At 39.4% G+C, this 16667-nt stretch overlaps 2 protein-coding genes across 14 annotated transcripts in view; one reads left to right on the top strand and one right to left on the bottom strand.

Moving 5' to 3' along the window:
- Nucleotides 1–2431: 2431 nt before the first annotated feature.
- On the bottom strand, nucleotides 2432–14615 carry HNRNPK (heterogeneous nuclear ribonucleoprotein K). Of its 7 annotated transcripts, XM_077148564.1 has the most exons (16): nucleotides 14403–14603; nucleotides 12195–12279; nucleotides 11652–11749; nucleotides 11181–11237; nucleotides 9734–9777; nucleotides 8794–8866; nucleotides 8237–8308; nucleotides 7624–7737; nucleotides 7135–7263; nucleotides 6086–6393; nucleotides 5898–5952; nucleotides 5483–5566; nucleotides 5167–5182; nucleotides 5008–5090; nucleotides 4443–4612; nucleotides 2432–3731 (listed from the first exon to the last, which is right to left on the bottom strand). In XM_077148564.1, exons 2-16 carry the CDS (start codon nucleotides 12250–12252, stop codon nucleotides 3698–3700), a joined length of 1395 nt encoding a protein of 464 aa, XP_077004679.1. In that variant the 5' UTR covers nucleotides 12253–12279; nucleotides 14403–14603; the 3' UTR covers nucleotides 2432–3697. The 7 variants fall into 7 exon arrangements, with proteins under 7 accessions (XP_077004679.1, XP_077004680.1, XP_077004678.1 ...); XM_077148565.1 differs by lacking the exons at nucleotides 8237–8308; nucleotides 14403–14603 and having other exon boundaries at nucleotides 12195–12261; XM_077148560.1 differs by lacking the exons at nucleotides 2432–3731; nucleotides 4443–4612; nucleotides 5008–5090; nucleotides 5167–5182 and adding an exon at nucleotides 12386–12463 and having other exon boundaries at nucleotides 5223–5566; nucleotides 14403–14615.
- RMI1 (RecQ mediated genome instability 1) overlaps nucleotides 13605–16667 on the top strand; it is a 69023-nt gene continuing 65960 nt past the window's right edge. The window contains exon 1 of one of the 7 annotated variants that reach the window (XM_077148556.1): nucleotides 13605–13822. The gene's annotated coding sequence lies outside the window, so the exon portion shown is untranslated. Of the gene's footprint in view, nucleotides 13823–14239; nucleotides 15241–16667 lie in introns of those variants that run through there. The other 6 variants (XM_077148554.1, XM_077148555.1, XM_077148552.1 and 3 more) reach the window with 6 other exon arrangements.

Genomic DNA, 16667 nt, shown 5'->3' with positions numbered 1-16667 from the left:
CTTTCACCAGGGTGACCCGATGGCAAACACATAGCTTTCAACTGTGTCCCTCTTGTGATATAAGGCAGTCAAAAGAAATTCTGTACTGTTTGTGTTACAATCTCAGATTTTGTGACAAAATTGATCTATTTCTGTGCTTGACTACCTCCTGAGGCCATAAGGGAATTTGGGATTTTCTCCTAGTTTCAAGAGGGAATGGGATTTCTGCCCCCCTAATTTTGGCTGTCTCCTCAACCTATGTTTTTGGTCTTTAATATCCATTTGCCCTGCTCCAGACTGAACTCTAGGGAGGTCTCTGAGGGACCCAGCTAGCTTTTACCCTACTTTTGATTTCCAAATCTCTCCTTTCTATTAATATGACTTTTCCTCCTTTTTGGTCTAAGAATCTAAATCATATATATGCTTTTTGCTCCCCCTAAAATTCATTAAGGATGGAAATCAGGCACTAGAACAATCATCTTTGTTCTAGTGGAACTGGCCCTCTCCTCCCATGAAGCCTGGATTTAATGGTGGAATGGCTTCAGGGTTAAAAGGAGGCAAAAAGGAATTAGCAAAAGGAAAGAATATTTCAGAAAGGATTTTGAAAAGTGTGAAGTTTTGCCTTTTTCTTCTGTCACAACTACAAGTCTGGGGAGTGGAAGCTGGAGGTGAAGGATTTGGGGAATACGGAGAGGGGAGATCTACTGGGGGAGGACAGGAAACCCGTATGGGTTCTGAACCAAAAACGAGATATATGCTAACAGGTTTGAAGTTACAAAATATCCGGCATGCCAGTTAAAAAGCTAATAGGGGAACCTACCCCTGCATCTTGAATTTCTAATGTGTATTTGCACATACAACCTACCTGGACTCAGATTCTCTCCCCACTGACAAACATCTAACTGCCTGGACTTTTTGTTCATATATTCCATTTTCTCCCATTTCCTCTGGCGAGATTTCTTCCCAGACTGGGATGAGGCCTGGCACGGGTATATGTTCATCGGTGTACATAAGTGCTATGTTTTTGTTTTGCTAAGAGCTTTACAGAGTGGAGAATTTTGAGTCCCAAACACATGGGCCAAGAAACTGATTTTCCCATTTCACTCTAGGAAAGACTGTTTTAGGGACCTAGCAATGCCTGGCATGCCTCAGGAACTAAATACCTAGTGTTTAGGAGTTAAGTTGAAAAGGTATGTAAATATGTGATTCTTAATACATACTTCTATTATGTTCTTCAAACCACGTTTAAGAATCACCTGGTAAACTTGCTAAATAGGCAGATTTCTGCCTCCTCTCCCCTCTACAGATTTTGGTAGAGCTGAGGTGTGTATGGCCCAGAAATTTGCATTTCTTAAGTAGCACTTAGTGATTCTGATGAAAGTGGTTCTGGAAATTTAAATTACAGCACTTTCCACAAGCTTGGTGCCACTATCAAAAAATACCAACTGATTTCACTTCAAACTTGCCAGCAATGGGCAAATCTTGTCAGGCTCAGGTTCTACACTATGTTCCAATGGCACAAGTGAACAATTTAAATGTTGGCTCCAGTCAATAGAATTCAAGTACTTTTGTGTATTCAGAACATAAAACACTTGAATTAAAACTATTAAGGTATTTAATAGAAATTCTTCCATCTTGAAAAGCCTTAAACCTAGTTTCCAACAAATGCGCCAGCATTCTTGGACTCAAAATTGGAAAAATTTTAATATGTTTAGACAATCAGCACATTAGTTGTCTCTTTCGAAATGTTCCATGTATCAACTCGTGAATGTGTCCTTTCTTGAGTTTCTGAACCTATTCCCAGCCCATGTTCAAATACGATGTTACCAGCAGTCAGTAGTGGCAGTGCAAAATGAAAACCTTGTTAATATTCAGCATATTTACATCTTCATTTTTGAGTGACTGATGTAAGTTTTAACAGCTTAAAAAAAAAAAAGCTTTAAAAGCCCCTGGTGGGATGCTTTCTTCCAGTAGGGATTTCACTAAAAGGCCATTATTGGTAATTCTCTAGGGGATGGGCTCATTTCAGCACTAGACTTTGCTACTCTGAACAGAACCAAATCACCCATATTTAAAATACCCATAAGGGAGGCTAAATAACATCCCAGATGGCAATTCAGCCTAATTTCACTACCAGGGAAACCACCACAGGTAGCACTCACTAGTTTAAATCTTGTTATGACAGCATCTTTTATTTCATATATTCTATTCATCACAGAAACACTACCCCCCCCTTTCCAAACTAAAAAACGTAATGCCAGTGAAACTGCCTTAAAAGTCATCTATTTAGATGTATTTCAGTATTCTGCTTCACATCCTTTAACCAGAAGCTACTTTAAAGATATAAATCTACAAGGTCTCACTAAGCTAGGATACTCCTTCAACAAGAGCCCAACTTTTATAATTTTCTAGAGCCCCTACCAAATTTAATTCACAAATGCTAGAAAAACACTTCACACAAGAAATATATAATTGAAGATTATTGTATTTCCTTAGAAGAGGAAACAAACGACAGTTGTCAGTCAACCTTTGTTCAAATTGGGGACACATCAAATCTAGGATCATGGGAGTTTTATTTATTTGGAAGTGAACTTTTAACTATCAATACAAATGCCAAGAAACTACACAAACATCCACAGGAACTTTTTTTCATCTTTGTTTTGAATTGTTCACAAACATTTCCTACATAATCCAACATACAACAGAGAAAATGGTACATCTTTTTCTTTCAATTTGCATACAATGGAAAAACAATATATATATATTTTACAAAGTTTAACTAATAAAACACTAGCAGATTGACAGTTGAAGTCTAGGTGAGAAATAATCTAAAAAAAATAATCAGAATTTATTCAGCCACTTCCATAACCAAGCATTATTCTGATTAATAAAACTGTTGCAAAGTAGGGGGCAACAATTTACAAAAACAAACAAAAACCCCCAGCTTATTATAAGCATGAATATGTGATGGAATATCTGTATTTTGCCAAACAATGGACTTTCAAACAATCAAGTCACCAGAACTGAATTTGCCAAGGTATTCTGCCTATGTCCAAGAAGAGATGTATTTAATATCCAACAGAGGAGCTGAAAATCAAACTTAGTGTTTAGTTTAGGGGCGGGGTGGAAGAATTTAGCCATGTGAAAAATGACTTTTTCATTAAAAAAAAAAAATGACCACCAAAAAAATAGGTTCACTAAATTTATTTTAAAAATCATAAAACGTTTCTTACAAAAGAGCATTACATTCTGAACACTGCTCTGAATAGATGCCAGGGACATGGACTATTTTTACTCTTCCTCTCTGTCCCACCCCCCACCCCCAAATGTTACAGTGACCACAAAGCAAGGTGTTCACAATAAGTACATGGGGGGGGGGGGGAAATCTCATTTTTGTTTTTTTCACCACCAACAATGAACAAAAAATAAAATTCACTCACTCTGCTGCTGTTTCAAAATTTCAATGTTAGTTTTTGCACACCCTTTTCCCCACCCCCCCACCCTGTTTGTAAGGAACTAAAAACATTACATCTGGTGAACAGCAAAGATTTCACTACACCTCAAATGCAGAACACCTATGAAGCAGAGGAATGTTGGCTTTTTAAACAGAAGCAGATAAAAAAAAAAAAAGATGCAGGACTCCTTCAGTTCTTCACTAGTCTTAGAAAAACTTTCCAGAATACTGCTTCACACTATAAAAAAGAAAAAATATCTTGCATTAGAATCCTTCAACATCTGCATACTGCTTCACACTATAAAAGAAAAGAAAAAAAAAGTACGAATTAGAATTTTTGTTCATAACATCTTAATCAACATTAAGACAATTTCAATGCTAAATTAAAATGATAAAACTTGCCCATTAAATTTAGAATTAAAAACATTAACAATTATAAACTAATGTAAGATTCAAGAAGAATGATTAATAGCAAATCAGACATTAGTTGAGCAGAATTAAGAAAATGAAATTGACAGTTGTTAAAATTCAGTAGAAAGACAAGGAAATTAATGCCAGTAAGGTGTGAAATGCTGCATTTAACAGCACCAATCATTTGTCCTGTAGAGGCATGGCCTGTGCCATATGGCAGACTGTGATTTGTTGTCGTTTTAGTTATCTAAAAACAACAAAATCACTAGTCTTCCACACAGAACTAGACCAACATCCACTGAATCTTCTACATTTTCTACAGGCTCTGTAATTTTTATAACAAGTAGTTTTGGCAGCAGTTTTCACCAGAGAAATGAGATGTTTGCTTGGTTAAGACTTCTTCCAGCAAGATTAGTATTGAATGTCTTCGTTTTTAGTAAGAAAGCAGAAGAAAATTAAGGCAAAGCTATTAAGAGTTTAGAAGTTAGGTCCCTAAAAGGTTGAGACACCATGGCTTCTAAAAGAAAAATCAATTGAGGAAAAAGCTTTTTAAGGTTTTAGTATGTTTAAATTAACATAAAGCTAAACTTAAACTGACCTGTTCTGCAGCAAATACTGTGCATTCTGTATCTGGTCCTGTGTTCCTGTAATGGTAATGATTCGATCTTCAGATCCTTCTAAGGGCTCATCAATTTTGATTGAAGCTCCAGACTCATGACGGATTTGTTTAATGCGTTGACCACCTTTCCCAATAATAGATCCAGCCAACTGAAAAGATTTTTAAAAATAAATTGTTTATGATACACATTAAAAGGCCTTGTTACTTGTATTTTCACTAGCCATTGGGAATATTCAACTCCTTTATCCAGACTTTGACTCATCTATAATGCCTATAGTTAAGTTTTAGCTATCTATACTACCTGCACTAAAATTTTTATAAGCTAATTATAAGGAATAAAAAACACTGCTTTTCTTAATAGCACTCATCATTTGTATCAAGTGATTCAAACTGTAGAATGATCTCACACAAGACCCTTATAACAATCTCAATCCTGAAAGACTTTTCTTGTTAAAACCATTTATTAAAAGGGAATTTAAACTTCACAGTAAGGCAAATAATCAGATACGTTAAATGTTCTTGATAGTACATTAAAGATACTTACATCTTTGGGAATAGTTACTTGTGTAGTAATAATAGGTCCACCGAGATCACCATATGAGCCACGACCCCCTGCATAGGAATAATCTGATTTAAATAATGAGCATTAAGTTCATTTAGAAAGCATGAAATAATGTTTTAATTCACAAAGAAGAAAACTTACCATATCCAGAGCCACCCTAAAACCAGGAAAAGAAAAAACAAAAACAGAAAGTTACTTTTAACTTCAAAATCACTCAATGTTATAATATTTATGGAAAGCCCTTAATTTAGGAAGCCCAAGTTCTCCAAATTCTTTCCAAGTTTATACAGAGTAATCAAATTTCAAAAGATAATACTCGGGAAGAATAAAAGGGATTTAGGTACAGAGCAGTCAATGAAACATTACATGGGAGGGAAAGGGAGGAGACGAAAAACATTTATTAGTGAGCAATCATCTTAAATTTTACTGATATGCAGGTCAAAACATGATACTCAACCTGTGGTTCATAAGCCATCTGCCATTCTGATGGGCTCCATGTATCTATTGCAGAGTCCCAAGTTTCATCAGCACTGAAACCAACCTGTTTCAGATAGAAACAGAACTATTAGTATGAACCTGCCAGTTTATTTCAATGGTAAAACTATTTTTATATGCTCAACTTCTACTTCACCCCACTAATACACATGTACTGGGTAACAACCATTTATTTTTGGTAACAATGACTACTCAGTAAAGTCTTAATACTCCAACTCCAAAAACAAGTTGAAATAAAATAATGACTTAGGTGTCTACGGCAATCTAAGAGTTAACTTGTAGGAAAAAATGTAACTCCACGAAGAAAAAAACTTTAACTGCCTAATTTAAAAGACTCCTTACAGACTTCACATATACACTGATGATAAAACTCTTACCATTCCATCATAACGGTCTCCAGGTCTTCCTCTTCTGTCGTAAGCCATTAGATCTCTGTAAGCATAATACTTGTTTGTGATCTCAAGCTTGTTACATGTCAGCACTTCATATCAGACTAACTCTATCCCTGCTTTCCCTAATAACAGCCTCTTCTATGGTCCATAACACGCTGGTGAAAAAAACTTACCCTCCTCTAGGTGGTGGTGGTGGTGGAAGAGGAAGATTCCGAGCTCTGCTGCCGCCCCGGCCACCTCTTCCAGGAGGAGGAGGAGGAGGTCCTCGACGAGGGCTCATATCATCATAATCTCTTCTAGATGGAGGCATTGGACGCCCACCCCGACCAGGAGGCATTCTGTCAAAACCACCTCTTCCCCGCATGGGAAATCCCACAGGACGTCCACGGCGGTCATCAAACATCATCGTAAAACCACCGTAATCATAGGTTTCATCGTAAAAATTGGGATCATAAGGCTGTGCACGTCCTTTGATGGGAGACTAAAACAAAGATATAGCAACTTCACAAACTGAAAAAATTCTTGTTCACATACTAACCCCTTTTTTCAACAAAGCATTTCAAGTTTTTTACTTTTTCTGAGGGGTACCAGAGATCGGGCAGATTTAGGAAAAGATAATTAGCTAGTAACAGACTTGGAAAAAAAATTCATTACCTTTCCAAGTCTTTTCTTTACAAACAAGTGAGCTTTATTGCTGGGGGTGGGGCGAGAGAGAAACAGCAGCTTGGGTAAACTAACTTAAGAGACTAGGGACCTTTTCTGGAATTTCACACACAGAGACATACATGACAATACACATACCACAATGGGGTCTATGAAAAAGAAACTGACCATCCCCAAGGGTGGAGGGGATTAGTATCTTGGGTGTGCCAGTAATCTATAACGAGGAACATCATTTGGGAAGCTGTGCAATGTAGTCTACTAAGATAAAAGACTATAAAAGGAAATGTTTCCATAACAGGCCCCAAAAATTCAATACAAGGGACTGAAGGCTATGTAAGTATCATGAAGATCAAATGACGAACCCCACCCTTTTCCAAAGCATTTCTAAATTAAATTGATGGATAAGGCTAGGTGTGCTAGTTAACATCAGAAATTAAGTAAACTGGGAAAAGGACAAATAAAAGTTATTTATCTAAACACTGTGAAACAACCTTCGTACACAGACATCAATTAGTGATCCATGAAATTAAAATTTAAAGAAAGTGTGTTATGGAGATACCTCAGATATAAGATCAAGGATGATCTTTATGCACTCTACAACCCTATCAGGCTTTCCTCCAATAAGGACAACCCTGTCAGTGGAATGAGGACAGCATTCCTGGAAAAGCTTGATTGTTGTCTGAGTGTTCTGTAATAGATTCACAAAAAGAGAAAAATTAGCATTAAAAAAATTTAAATGCACACTAGGTTAAGATAAGCTTACATTAGAATTAGAAATTTACTAATTTCCCACTAACATTAAAAACTCTTAATTCTAGGGTAGAGCCTTGGTTTTCTAAAGTGTAAACATTTTGAGAAAAAAACCCGTCTTAGCACTGCCAGGTCCTTTAATAATTTTAATAGCAAATAACATAAAGACAGAAATGATGGGGAATCTTAGGAAAATCAGAGGGATGGGGGAGGGGAGTGAGAGAAGCCCAGTGACCCAAGATTTTATAAAATTATTTTCTAATAAGGAATATGGCAGGAGAAAAAAGGGCGCCTTTACCTCTCGAAGTTCTTTGATTTTAGCACCTTTGACCCCAATAATTCCTCCTGCCAGACTCTGATGAATCAACAGTCTCAACTCGCAGTCAAAGTCGCTTCCTTTATAGTGCTGGTACTGCGAATGGGAGATTTATAAAATTTCAGTTCAAAATCAAGAATTTCCCAACATGCACTTATCTGCTATAAGCATAACAACAATATATTGTTGCAGTCAGCAACCTGAATTTATATTTCAATAACTTTACCAGTTATGTGCTTATTATCCTCAATAGCCAGGCCCAAAAAGGACATTCTGCACCACCTTAAAAAACTATTTTATTTTCAGGTCCTGCAACACCATACCCACACTGCAGCCATTTAGCATGTCGCTGTTACCACAAAATTATTATTAACATTCAAATAACACAATAAAAATGACTGCAAAGCACTTTGCAAATGTAGTTAATTCCCACTGCAGCATGGAGCAGGGTCAACAGTGAGTAGTAAGACCATTCATTTATCATGTTTTTAAGCTTTTTCTATAGAGATGGGAAAAGTACACTATGTTAAAAATAAAATTGATCCTATGGGCCAGGCTCCATACTTCAGTGGGGTTCAATGGCACTATGACATACATTTAAGCATTCCACAGCATCAGATTCGAGCGGGAGCTGGCTGGTTGCAGTGGGTGATGGCAACTGCAGGCCCTGAAAGTAGAAAAATAAGAGTAATAGGTTAAGTGTCTAGTGTGATCAGGCTATTGTCGCATATATTGGTAAAGCTACTACGACATATTTAAAAATCTGTATTATAAAAATAATGAAAAACTGCTTATCTATACTTAGCACGTAAAATGACCTTTATACACCTAGTAAATCATAGAATTCTCTAATCAAATCAAAACAATTCTTTCCAATACGTTCCCAGTTAAGTTTATTATAATTAAAAGTACTTCCCCTAAAACTAAATACATGTGAAACCCATCAAAGTGCATGACCACAGATGTTCATTTTTACTCCAGGAGTGGCCAGCCCATGCTTTAGAACAAATTTAAGTAGAGTAATCCTGCATATTATGCAGCAGGTGCTACGACATTCCTGCTATAAACTATCTCCACCACCCCCATGTGACTCAGTAAAATATACTTTAAACATTCCCCCTTACATTCTCAAATACAAAAAAAAGAGCCTACCTCTTCCAAGGTAGGGATGATTTTCTTCAGAATTTCTCCAATTGTTTCAATATCAGCACTGATACTCAATATGCTGTCAAACACCACAAATACCAGATAGTACAAAAAAGGTGGAAAAGAAAAATGAGTTTTGTGTTCATCACCAGTTATCACACAAACTTTCAGAGAAGTAACATACGATTATTTAATACTCCCCATTTAAAGTACCCTATTTATAGATTTTCCACATGCATTTTGTTTTATGCCCAATACAGACATATTAGGATACTTGCAGAGAGACAGAGAGAATGGGCTTTTGGAAGGGCTCAGATTAAGTGGGCAATAAACTGACCAGAACTGAAGCAGTGTTGAATATTTATGATCCCCGCCACCACTGAGTTAATTATGGATACCCTTGCTATTACATTGGTAAAATGGGCACACCTTCTCTTAGGCAGAGTGGGGAATATGCGAGTGGTAACATTATATTTGGAGTAAAGGTTATGGATACCAGTTAGAAATTAGATCACTAATGGGCTCTGCAAGAAAACAAATACAAATGCAAGACAAAACAAAGACAACACAAATGAGAAGTGAAGGAGAGTGAACCAGAGTTAGCATTTCATCAGAAAAATTATGAACAGGCAATGTTGGGAAGCAAGGTGGGCCACAAAGACAGAGCGAGAGAGACTATTTTGGTAACAATTTGATTTACAATGCAGCAAATATGCAACACTTGAAGCTGTGCTCCTTCCATCGAAATAAAATTAGTGGATCGTTTGGGTGGGCAACTCACGGTAAAAGTTCAGTGACAAAAAGACTTAATGGGGAAAATAAGACAGAAACTTGAAAAACAATACACCATCTAAAGGGGATACTATTTAATTATATAAAAGGCAGGTAATAAAATACATTTCTCTCTTTCTAATCAGGCAGTGAGGCATAAACTGTTGGGACATACCGCTCGGGGCCACTGCTGTCTGGGACTGAAACACTGGCATTGTACTGCATTGGTCATTGGCGTTCGTGGATGTTGGCATTGGGCATGGGCATTCAATCAGAAGTTGTCAAGTATGGTACCCGTTTGGCAACGAGCACATTTTTGGGCATAGCCAACCAGGGTTTTCACATGGGCGTTCAGGGGCGGATGGGCCAACGTCATGGTGGGCAACGCAGGGGTAAGTCGATCCAGTACATGGGCAACGGAGATATATGGCCAAAAAAACAAGGAGAGGGAAAAGGGGGAAAAGCAATAAATTTTAATTTAATACAAACTATACTCATACTCTCAATTAATGAAACAAGCTTTAAGTTGTTCTGAAGACTAACACAATAATGGACTTCTCTATATCTGACTGTGGCTTAACATTTAAGGACCTTAATGATGGTTCAAGCTATTTTTTTTTAAACAAATGATGTTTCAGTAGCAGGCTGGCTCATGAGGGTAGACACAAAACCTGTCATGACTCAAAAGTTTACTGAAATTCTTGAGGAAATGGGGAAATAACCCAGATAATTATTCAGAACATCTGGATTAAGAGGAGAGAGGTTTATAGAAGACAAAACAAAAATTCCCACACCACCAAAAATCCTAACTATTAAAAGACTAGTTTAGTTTCCTGGAGGCTTAAAACACATTCCTAGACCCTAACAAGCAGGTTTGTACAATTTTAAATAAATTTCCAAGTTCAGTTTACAGTAATCAAGAGAAACAAACAAAGATCTGTGACCAAGAGAGAAATGAAATATTGTCAAATAATTATTCAACAGTTATTTGCCTCAATTTTAGCAAGAAAAAAAAAAACAACAACACTGTGCACAATGAAAAATTTAGAAATTTTGTTGTAGCCAAGTCCTATAAATACACTCACTTCTGGCTATGCCATTTTGATGTGTCTAATCACAAGAGTCAACCCACTATAAAATATGAAGACTCAAATTCTAGGCATTGACTATTTCTCAAAGTCTCTATACTCTACCCTTTATCCATATTCAAATCATGCAACCTCAACATTAATTTCTGTGCTCCATGTGCAAGCTGTTAAAAGAACAGATGGACATGTCTTTTAAAAGGAAACTAAAAAAACTCTGGGTTTAATCAGCCACCTGCAATGGTTCACACACATGGGAAACAGTGCACTTAAGGGTTTTTACACTTTGTCAATATTTCTAATTAAGATGTTATTTTTGCTTGAGGTGAATAATTTGGTGGAATCCTATTACAAAGTGAAGAGGTTTGTTATAAACCTTCCACACAGGATCAGCAAACTTTGACACCATCTACGTAATCTATCATTACAAATGGGCTTGCGTCTAGACTATGATTTCTATGATTCAAATCTTTAAACTTCTAAAAGCATGTTAAACTGAAGCTTCTTCTGTAATAGTTTAAACTCTTTAATACTTACGTCTGTACGGAGAGCCTTAATATTCTTGCCTCCTTTTCCAATCACTGCCCCAGCATTCTGGGAAAGGTAAAAGAAGAGAAAATTATTTTGTCATTTTTATAGAATTTGTGTTCCCCTACATTCTTAGCTCTTTCAGAAATCTCTAAACGGTTTTACAGGATTAAGAACCTTATTTGAGGCTACAAAGAGAGCTACCAAGTTAAAAATAAAATCAATCAAGACTGTTTTGAGAACTGAAGTTTTTCTAGTTTGATCTTTTGTTGCTCATTATATGAAAAGGTTTTCAACTTGTTAGTAAAATATAAAACTGTCAGGGCTGTACGTCTGTTCAAAGAACCACACACAAGAAATCTTTTAAATTGTCTTCAACCTGTTAAGACTGAAAACTTCCTAAAGGGCCAAATCAACGCTTATCCTAATTTCTAAAAAGTATGAACCAGTTTAAAATTTCAAGAACAAAACAAAACATACCTTGCTCTGAAGCAGAATGCGAAGCTCAACCATCTCATCAGTGTTTCTAGATCTTTTAAATGCTTGTTCCTCTTCCATATCTTCTGCAGGGCGTTTACCTAGAAACCAACAGTTCAGATTTCAAGGAAAGCACCAATGCCTTCAAGAAAAGGCACTTTAAATTTCAGTTTTAACCTGTTAAGTTAAATTAGGAAAAATATCTCCACTCTATTTGTTAGAAAAAGAAAAAAAGGCCAAAAGGAGTTTTACTTTCGTTCCTTTAAATAATGATCAAAGCATGCTCTCAATGTTTACCAACCACAGACTTTACTGTGACAAAACAGCTTAAATCAACTCTAAAAAGGAATTCTTTTTAACATTCTACTTTAATGTTATTTTACTTTACCATGCAAGCCAGTTATTTCTAGTTCAGAAACAACAGCTAATAATGTAACTGGCAGATACCTAAAATCAGTTTTTTTCACATAAAGGTAATAATAGTTGTTAAAAGGAAATCAACAGAATAGAAAACTTCAAGCTGTTACAATTAAAATATTTTCTCACCAAATTCACCATTGGTTTCCGTGTTGGGGAAGGTTTCCTCTGGCTGTTCAGTTTCCATTTTCTTGTATTAAATGGACACACTGATCTGTTAAAAATAAAAAAGCTATTACCTCTGGCTCACTGTAAAGCAAGGTGTCCATCTTGATAAACATTAAAATAGGGAACGAAATGACTCTGCTTCTAGAACGTACCAGTTATTATATATCCTTGCAGAGCAGAACTGAAGCGTTCTGGGCGGGACCAACTGACACCCTAGTGGCTGCTGTAGCCTATAAAAACCAACATATATCAGTTTTTAAAAAATATTCTTAATACTGAGTACTAATTCGTGATGACAACATCAACTCGAACCCAACAAACTATTCCTAAATTTGATCCTCATTTTAAACTCTTAAGAATTCAAACGATTGCCTAAAAAAAAAAAAAAATTAAAAAATTAAAAAAATCAAAGCTCATGACTTACTTTGTAACAAACCATTCAACAAAACCAATATACTGCATATAATTCAAGACTAATTTTAAAGTTGGAATGATCGCTTTTGAGTTCTTTAAACTGCTTCCTTGAAACACTATCTTCTGAAATCTTTAAAGTTTGCATATATAACAGCAAATAAATGCCATATCCACTAACTAGACCACCCTACTAATGAAGGAATAAATCTCAATTCCTGACGTTTAGAGACTAGACTCAAACTGTCAATATTACTCCATTTTCCATGAAGACATGAAACACTTAACGTCACTAGATTAAAAAATCTGTCCCCCCTTCCCCCCAAAAGAAAAATTCTGCCCAACAGTTACTTCTCCAATATAAAAAACTTAAAAGATTCTACATGCCAGACTGTGGGCAAACGGCCTTTCCAGACTCCCTCTTGGGATCGGCTGGAGCCGGCATGCGGCTCCTTCTAAAAAGAGTGGCTAAACAGCACAAAGCTTAAAAAAAGAAAAAAAAAAATCAAGGAATTTATGCCTCCCTGACTTCCAATATGTTAATCGGTAAATCCACTCTCCTAGACGAAACGACATTCGTTAAATACTAAAGTGTGGTAGAAGAGCTGGATAAAATGGCTTCAAGAAAATAGAATCTACGGGTGGAAAAACGTTGCCGCGGTTCGCCCTCCAGGCACTACCTCTTAGGCCCAGATAATCCCTAACCAGATACTGACCAACCGTCCACAAACATGCCCTCTCCTCCCCGCCTTAGTTACGGGGATCCGCAACAACCCAGTAACAAGAGTCGAAAAAACAAGAGGCGTTGCAGAAGCGCCGCACCTCTCCTTACCCGGATCCGACGGGAAATGGCGGCCCGCGTAATGGCGCCTGCGTGCTACAAGGCGGAGCCGAGCGCGGACCCCCTCCCCCACCCACCACGCGGTCCTGAGATCTCATCCCCCGCACCCCCTCCCCACCGCCGGAGACAAAGCGATGGAGGCAGCCCGGTCCCTACAATAACCCCCACTCCCACCCCCGGCCGGGAGGGTTCAAGTGCGGCGGGACCCACACAAAGAGCGGCGGTGTCACCGCAGCGCGAAGCGTTCTCTCCGTCATTGGGCTTCCTCCCTCCAGCCCTTCTACCTTCTTACACAAGATGCCATGTTCCCAATTCTACATAACATCTCACCCTAAAGGTAGATGCCTCTCAATTCTTCTAAATCTTTAGTACCACTACGCGGATTGCAGACACACACTAAGGGAAATGGCGGCGGTGGGGGAGGGGACACCAGGCAACGTTCCCTCTGAGAAGCGGCCAACCCCCAAGCATTCCCTAGAACGGCTCCCTTCAAGCAGAAAAATTGGTCTCCGGCTCTTGCCCCCACGCGCCGCCTGCCCAGCCCCGCTTCTCACCGCGCGAAGCCGCCGTCCCTCGGCCGCTACGCCGCCTCAACTGGTCACAGCTCGACAGAAAACGAACGCAAGGCCCGATTGCCCTCCCCCGCCTCCTCGCGCTCGCCTCTCCTACCCCGCCGCCGCGCCTGATTGGCTGCCCTGGCTTCAGTGGTGGCGCGAGGGCAAAGTGATTGGCCCAAAAGCGCGTCAATCAAGGCGCCGGGAAAGGGGACGGTCCCGCCTCCCGCCGGCACCTCCCTTTGGCCTGTGAGGCCGCTAAGGGCCCAAGGAAAACTAGGCTTGGGAAGTCAACGCAGCCTTTCAGGGAGGCCAGCCCCCTGCCTGAATCCCTAATACCCAAGCTCCAATAACTCCAATTACCTATAGGCTGTGAAAGAGTAGTGGGCCGGAAAGACGTCGAAGTCGGTGCGGCAAGAAACAGGATAATGGCGTCCGCGGTGCTTTCGCTTGGAGCGCCCTCCTCCTTTCTCCCTCCCCCTCTAGCGTTTCGCGCATTTACTAGCTGGGGGAGGGGCGAACATCTCGCGAGATCTAAAGGCTAGTACGTTCACAGGCAGCTGGAGGGGGCGGGGAAGGGGCGTCTTTGAGGGCTGAGGGAGTCTTTTAGTGTTGGAGGAGGGGTGTCAGCGCGCGGCAAATCGGGCGGGAAGAGACCAAAAGGATTAGGGCGCGCGCTGTGGCGATTCTTGCTCTCACAATTGCGCGGCTCAGGGACCGCCGGTGCGCGAGGGTAAGGCGGGACGCCAGGTCGGTGCTAGACCCAGACGAGTTACCCGGTTCCCACAGTCCAAACTCGCGTCTCCCACTCTCTGCGCCCTCTCTCCCCTCCCCTGGCTGCCAGCTGCGGGATGAGCTGCTCGTCGGTAAGTGCTGGCAGCCGGGAGTCGCCCATCCTAGCCCGCTGTGCCCGGCCCACGCCTCAGAAACCTGTTTGAAACGGTCCCGGCGCGCTCCCAGCGTGGCCCGGGGCGCAGCTGGCGGTTCGCGTATCCGGTTCCCTCGGGCTGGACCGGGGGAAATGAGGGCGGTCCGCCGGGCCCCTGCAGGCGAGCCTCGGAGTCCTTGGAGAACTTTCATTTCTGCCTCAAACCTCCCACATTCAAAACGCCCGGGAGAGCCGTCATTCTGCCGCGCCCTGGTTCTGTTAATTGGGCCCGTGATACCAGTATTTCGCAGTGTCCTCGTTGCAGTGAATTTGGTGAATTTGGTGAAAATTTTGAGGAAATGGGTATTGCAGAGCAAAAAACGTTTTAGACGTCCGCATTCCGTTCATTCAACTCTTTTAAAGCGCCTCCCTTGTACTAGGGCTACTAGGGGATTCGGCGGGGATCAGAACAGATAAAAACCCCGCCCTCAAAGATCTTTGTTCTAACGCGTTTAATCCATACTTGTTTTGTGTTCACTTATAGCTAAGGCCCCTGTGCCGACCTTTGATGATTTGTTTTGTTAAGACACGTAAGGTCACTCTGAATCGGTGATAAACCTGGGAAATCGCCAGCTCTTAATTTCCGCTTTCCGTATCCTGACTCTCCAACCATCTAGCTTCCAACAGCAATCTCAAACTAATCCTTAAAGAGGATGTCGTAATTTGCACATTAAGCTAAATCCACCATTAGTAGAATATACTTTTTTTTAGTAGTGAGGAATTTGTGCTGACTCATTCCTGCTGTAACTTGGCTTCCCTCTTGCGTAATTTTCAAAATGTATATAACTATCTTTTATAATGGCTGTGATTATGACCATCAACTTAAGGAAAAAGCACTTGCTAATAGGAACAGAGGAATTTATAAACTGGCTGGGAGGATACGCTAAAAAAACAGCATAGTGTCTGAAATTTGGGGAAGTTATCAGAGTTCTCTTAAGTGGTAATATTTTTCAGTGTCCTCCACCGTGAAGAGTATATAGTCTTTTTTGGAAAGTAAAACTTAACTCACGATTTGATTCTAAAGTGCATAGTTCAGGTTTTTATAAAATATTTAACCAAAATTTGATGAGTTTGTGTAGAGGCTGGGCATGCTTGGATTATAGAGATTTAGTCTGCCATCCAGGACTGGCAACTTTTAATTGAATATTGTTTAAAACCTGGGGCATTTCACTACAAATATGTACACACAGGGGTATTGTACTGATGAAGCTTTATTTCAAGTTATTATTTCTGTTGCTGCCATCTGCCATTATTAAGCAGTGAAAAGCGATGAGAGGCAACCCAAAGCAGCCTTATAGATAGGGAAACTATTTTCTCTCGTTTCACTGACTCTTGACTGACCTTTACTGATGCAATCTTGGTGAAAGTTGTTATTCACTTTCTTTAGAAACCATTGTAGGGTGTTTTGTTTTTCCTACTTGTTTTCTTCCTTACCACTTTTCTCTAAATTTCTTTTCAGGTTCTCTAAATCACAGGAAAGTCTTTCTTTCTCCTATCCTTTCATCTTCTGTTTAAAATTAAAAGTATTCACCCAACAATTATTTACCTGTGCTAGTTCAAGGGCCTACCAACTGGATTGATAACACACGGTGACTGCTGCCTACTGTAATTAATTGCATGATCCTTTTCTACTCGTCATTGAATTTAGAGCTGGTTTTATTTAGATAGACTATTTTGACATTATACACTAACCACAGATT

This window comes from Tamandua tetradactyla, chromosome 2 (assembly GCF_023851605.1).
Source record: "Tamandua tetradactyla isolate mTamTet1 chromosome 2, mTamTet1.pri, whole genome shotgun sequence".
Taxonomy (NCBI): Eukaryota; Metazoa; Chordata; class Mammalia; order Pilosa; family Myrmecophagidae; genus Tamandua; species Tamandua tetradactyla.
The sequence above is the reverse complement of the archived record's forward strand: the minus strand, read 5'-3'. Positions and strand labels throughout refer to the sequence as shown.

Excerpts from the sequence above, each read along its gene's own strand:
- HNRNPK (XM_077148564.1), bottom strand. The coding sequence starts at position 12,252 with ATGGAAACTGAACAGCCAGAGGAAACCTTCCCCAACACGGAAACCAAT. Across the intron at positions 8,867-9,733 it reads GACAGCAGTGGCCCCGAGCG|CATATTGAGTATCAGTGCTG; the intron begins GTATGTCCCAAC and ends GGTGTTTGACAG. Across the intron at positions 4,613-5,007 it reads AAGTAACTATTCCCAAAGAT|TTGGCTGGATCTATTATTGG; the intron begins GTAAGTATCTTT and ends AAATCTTTTCAG.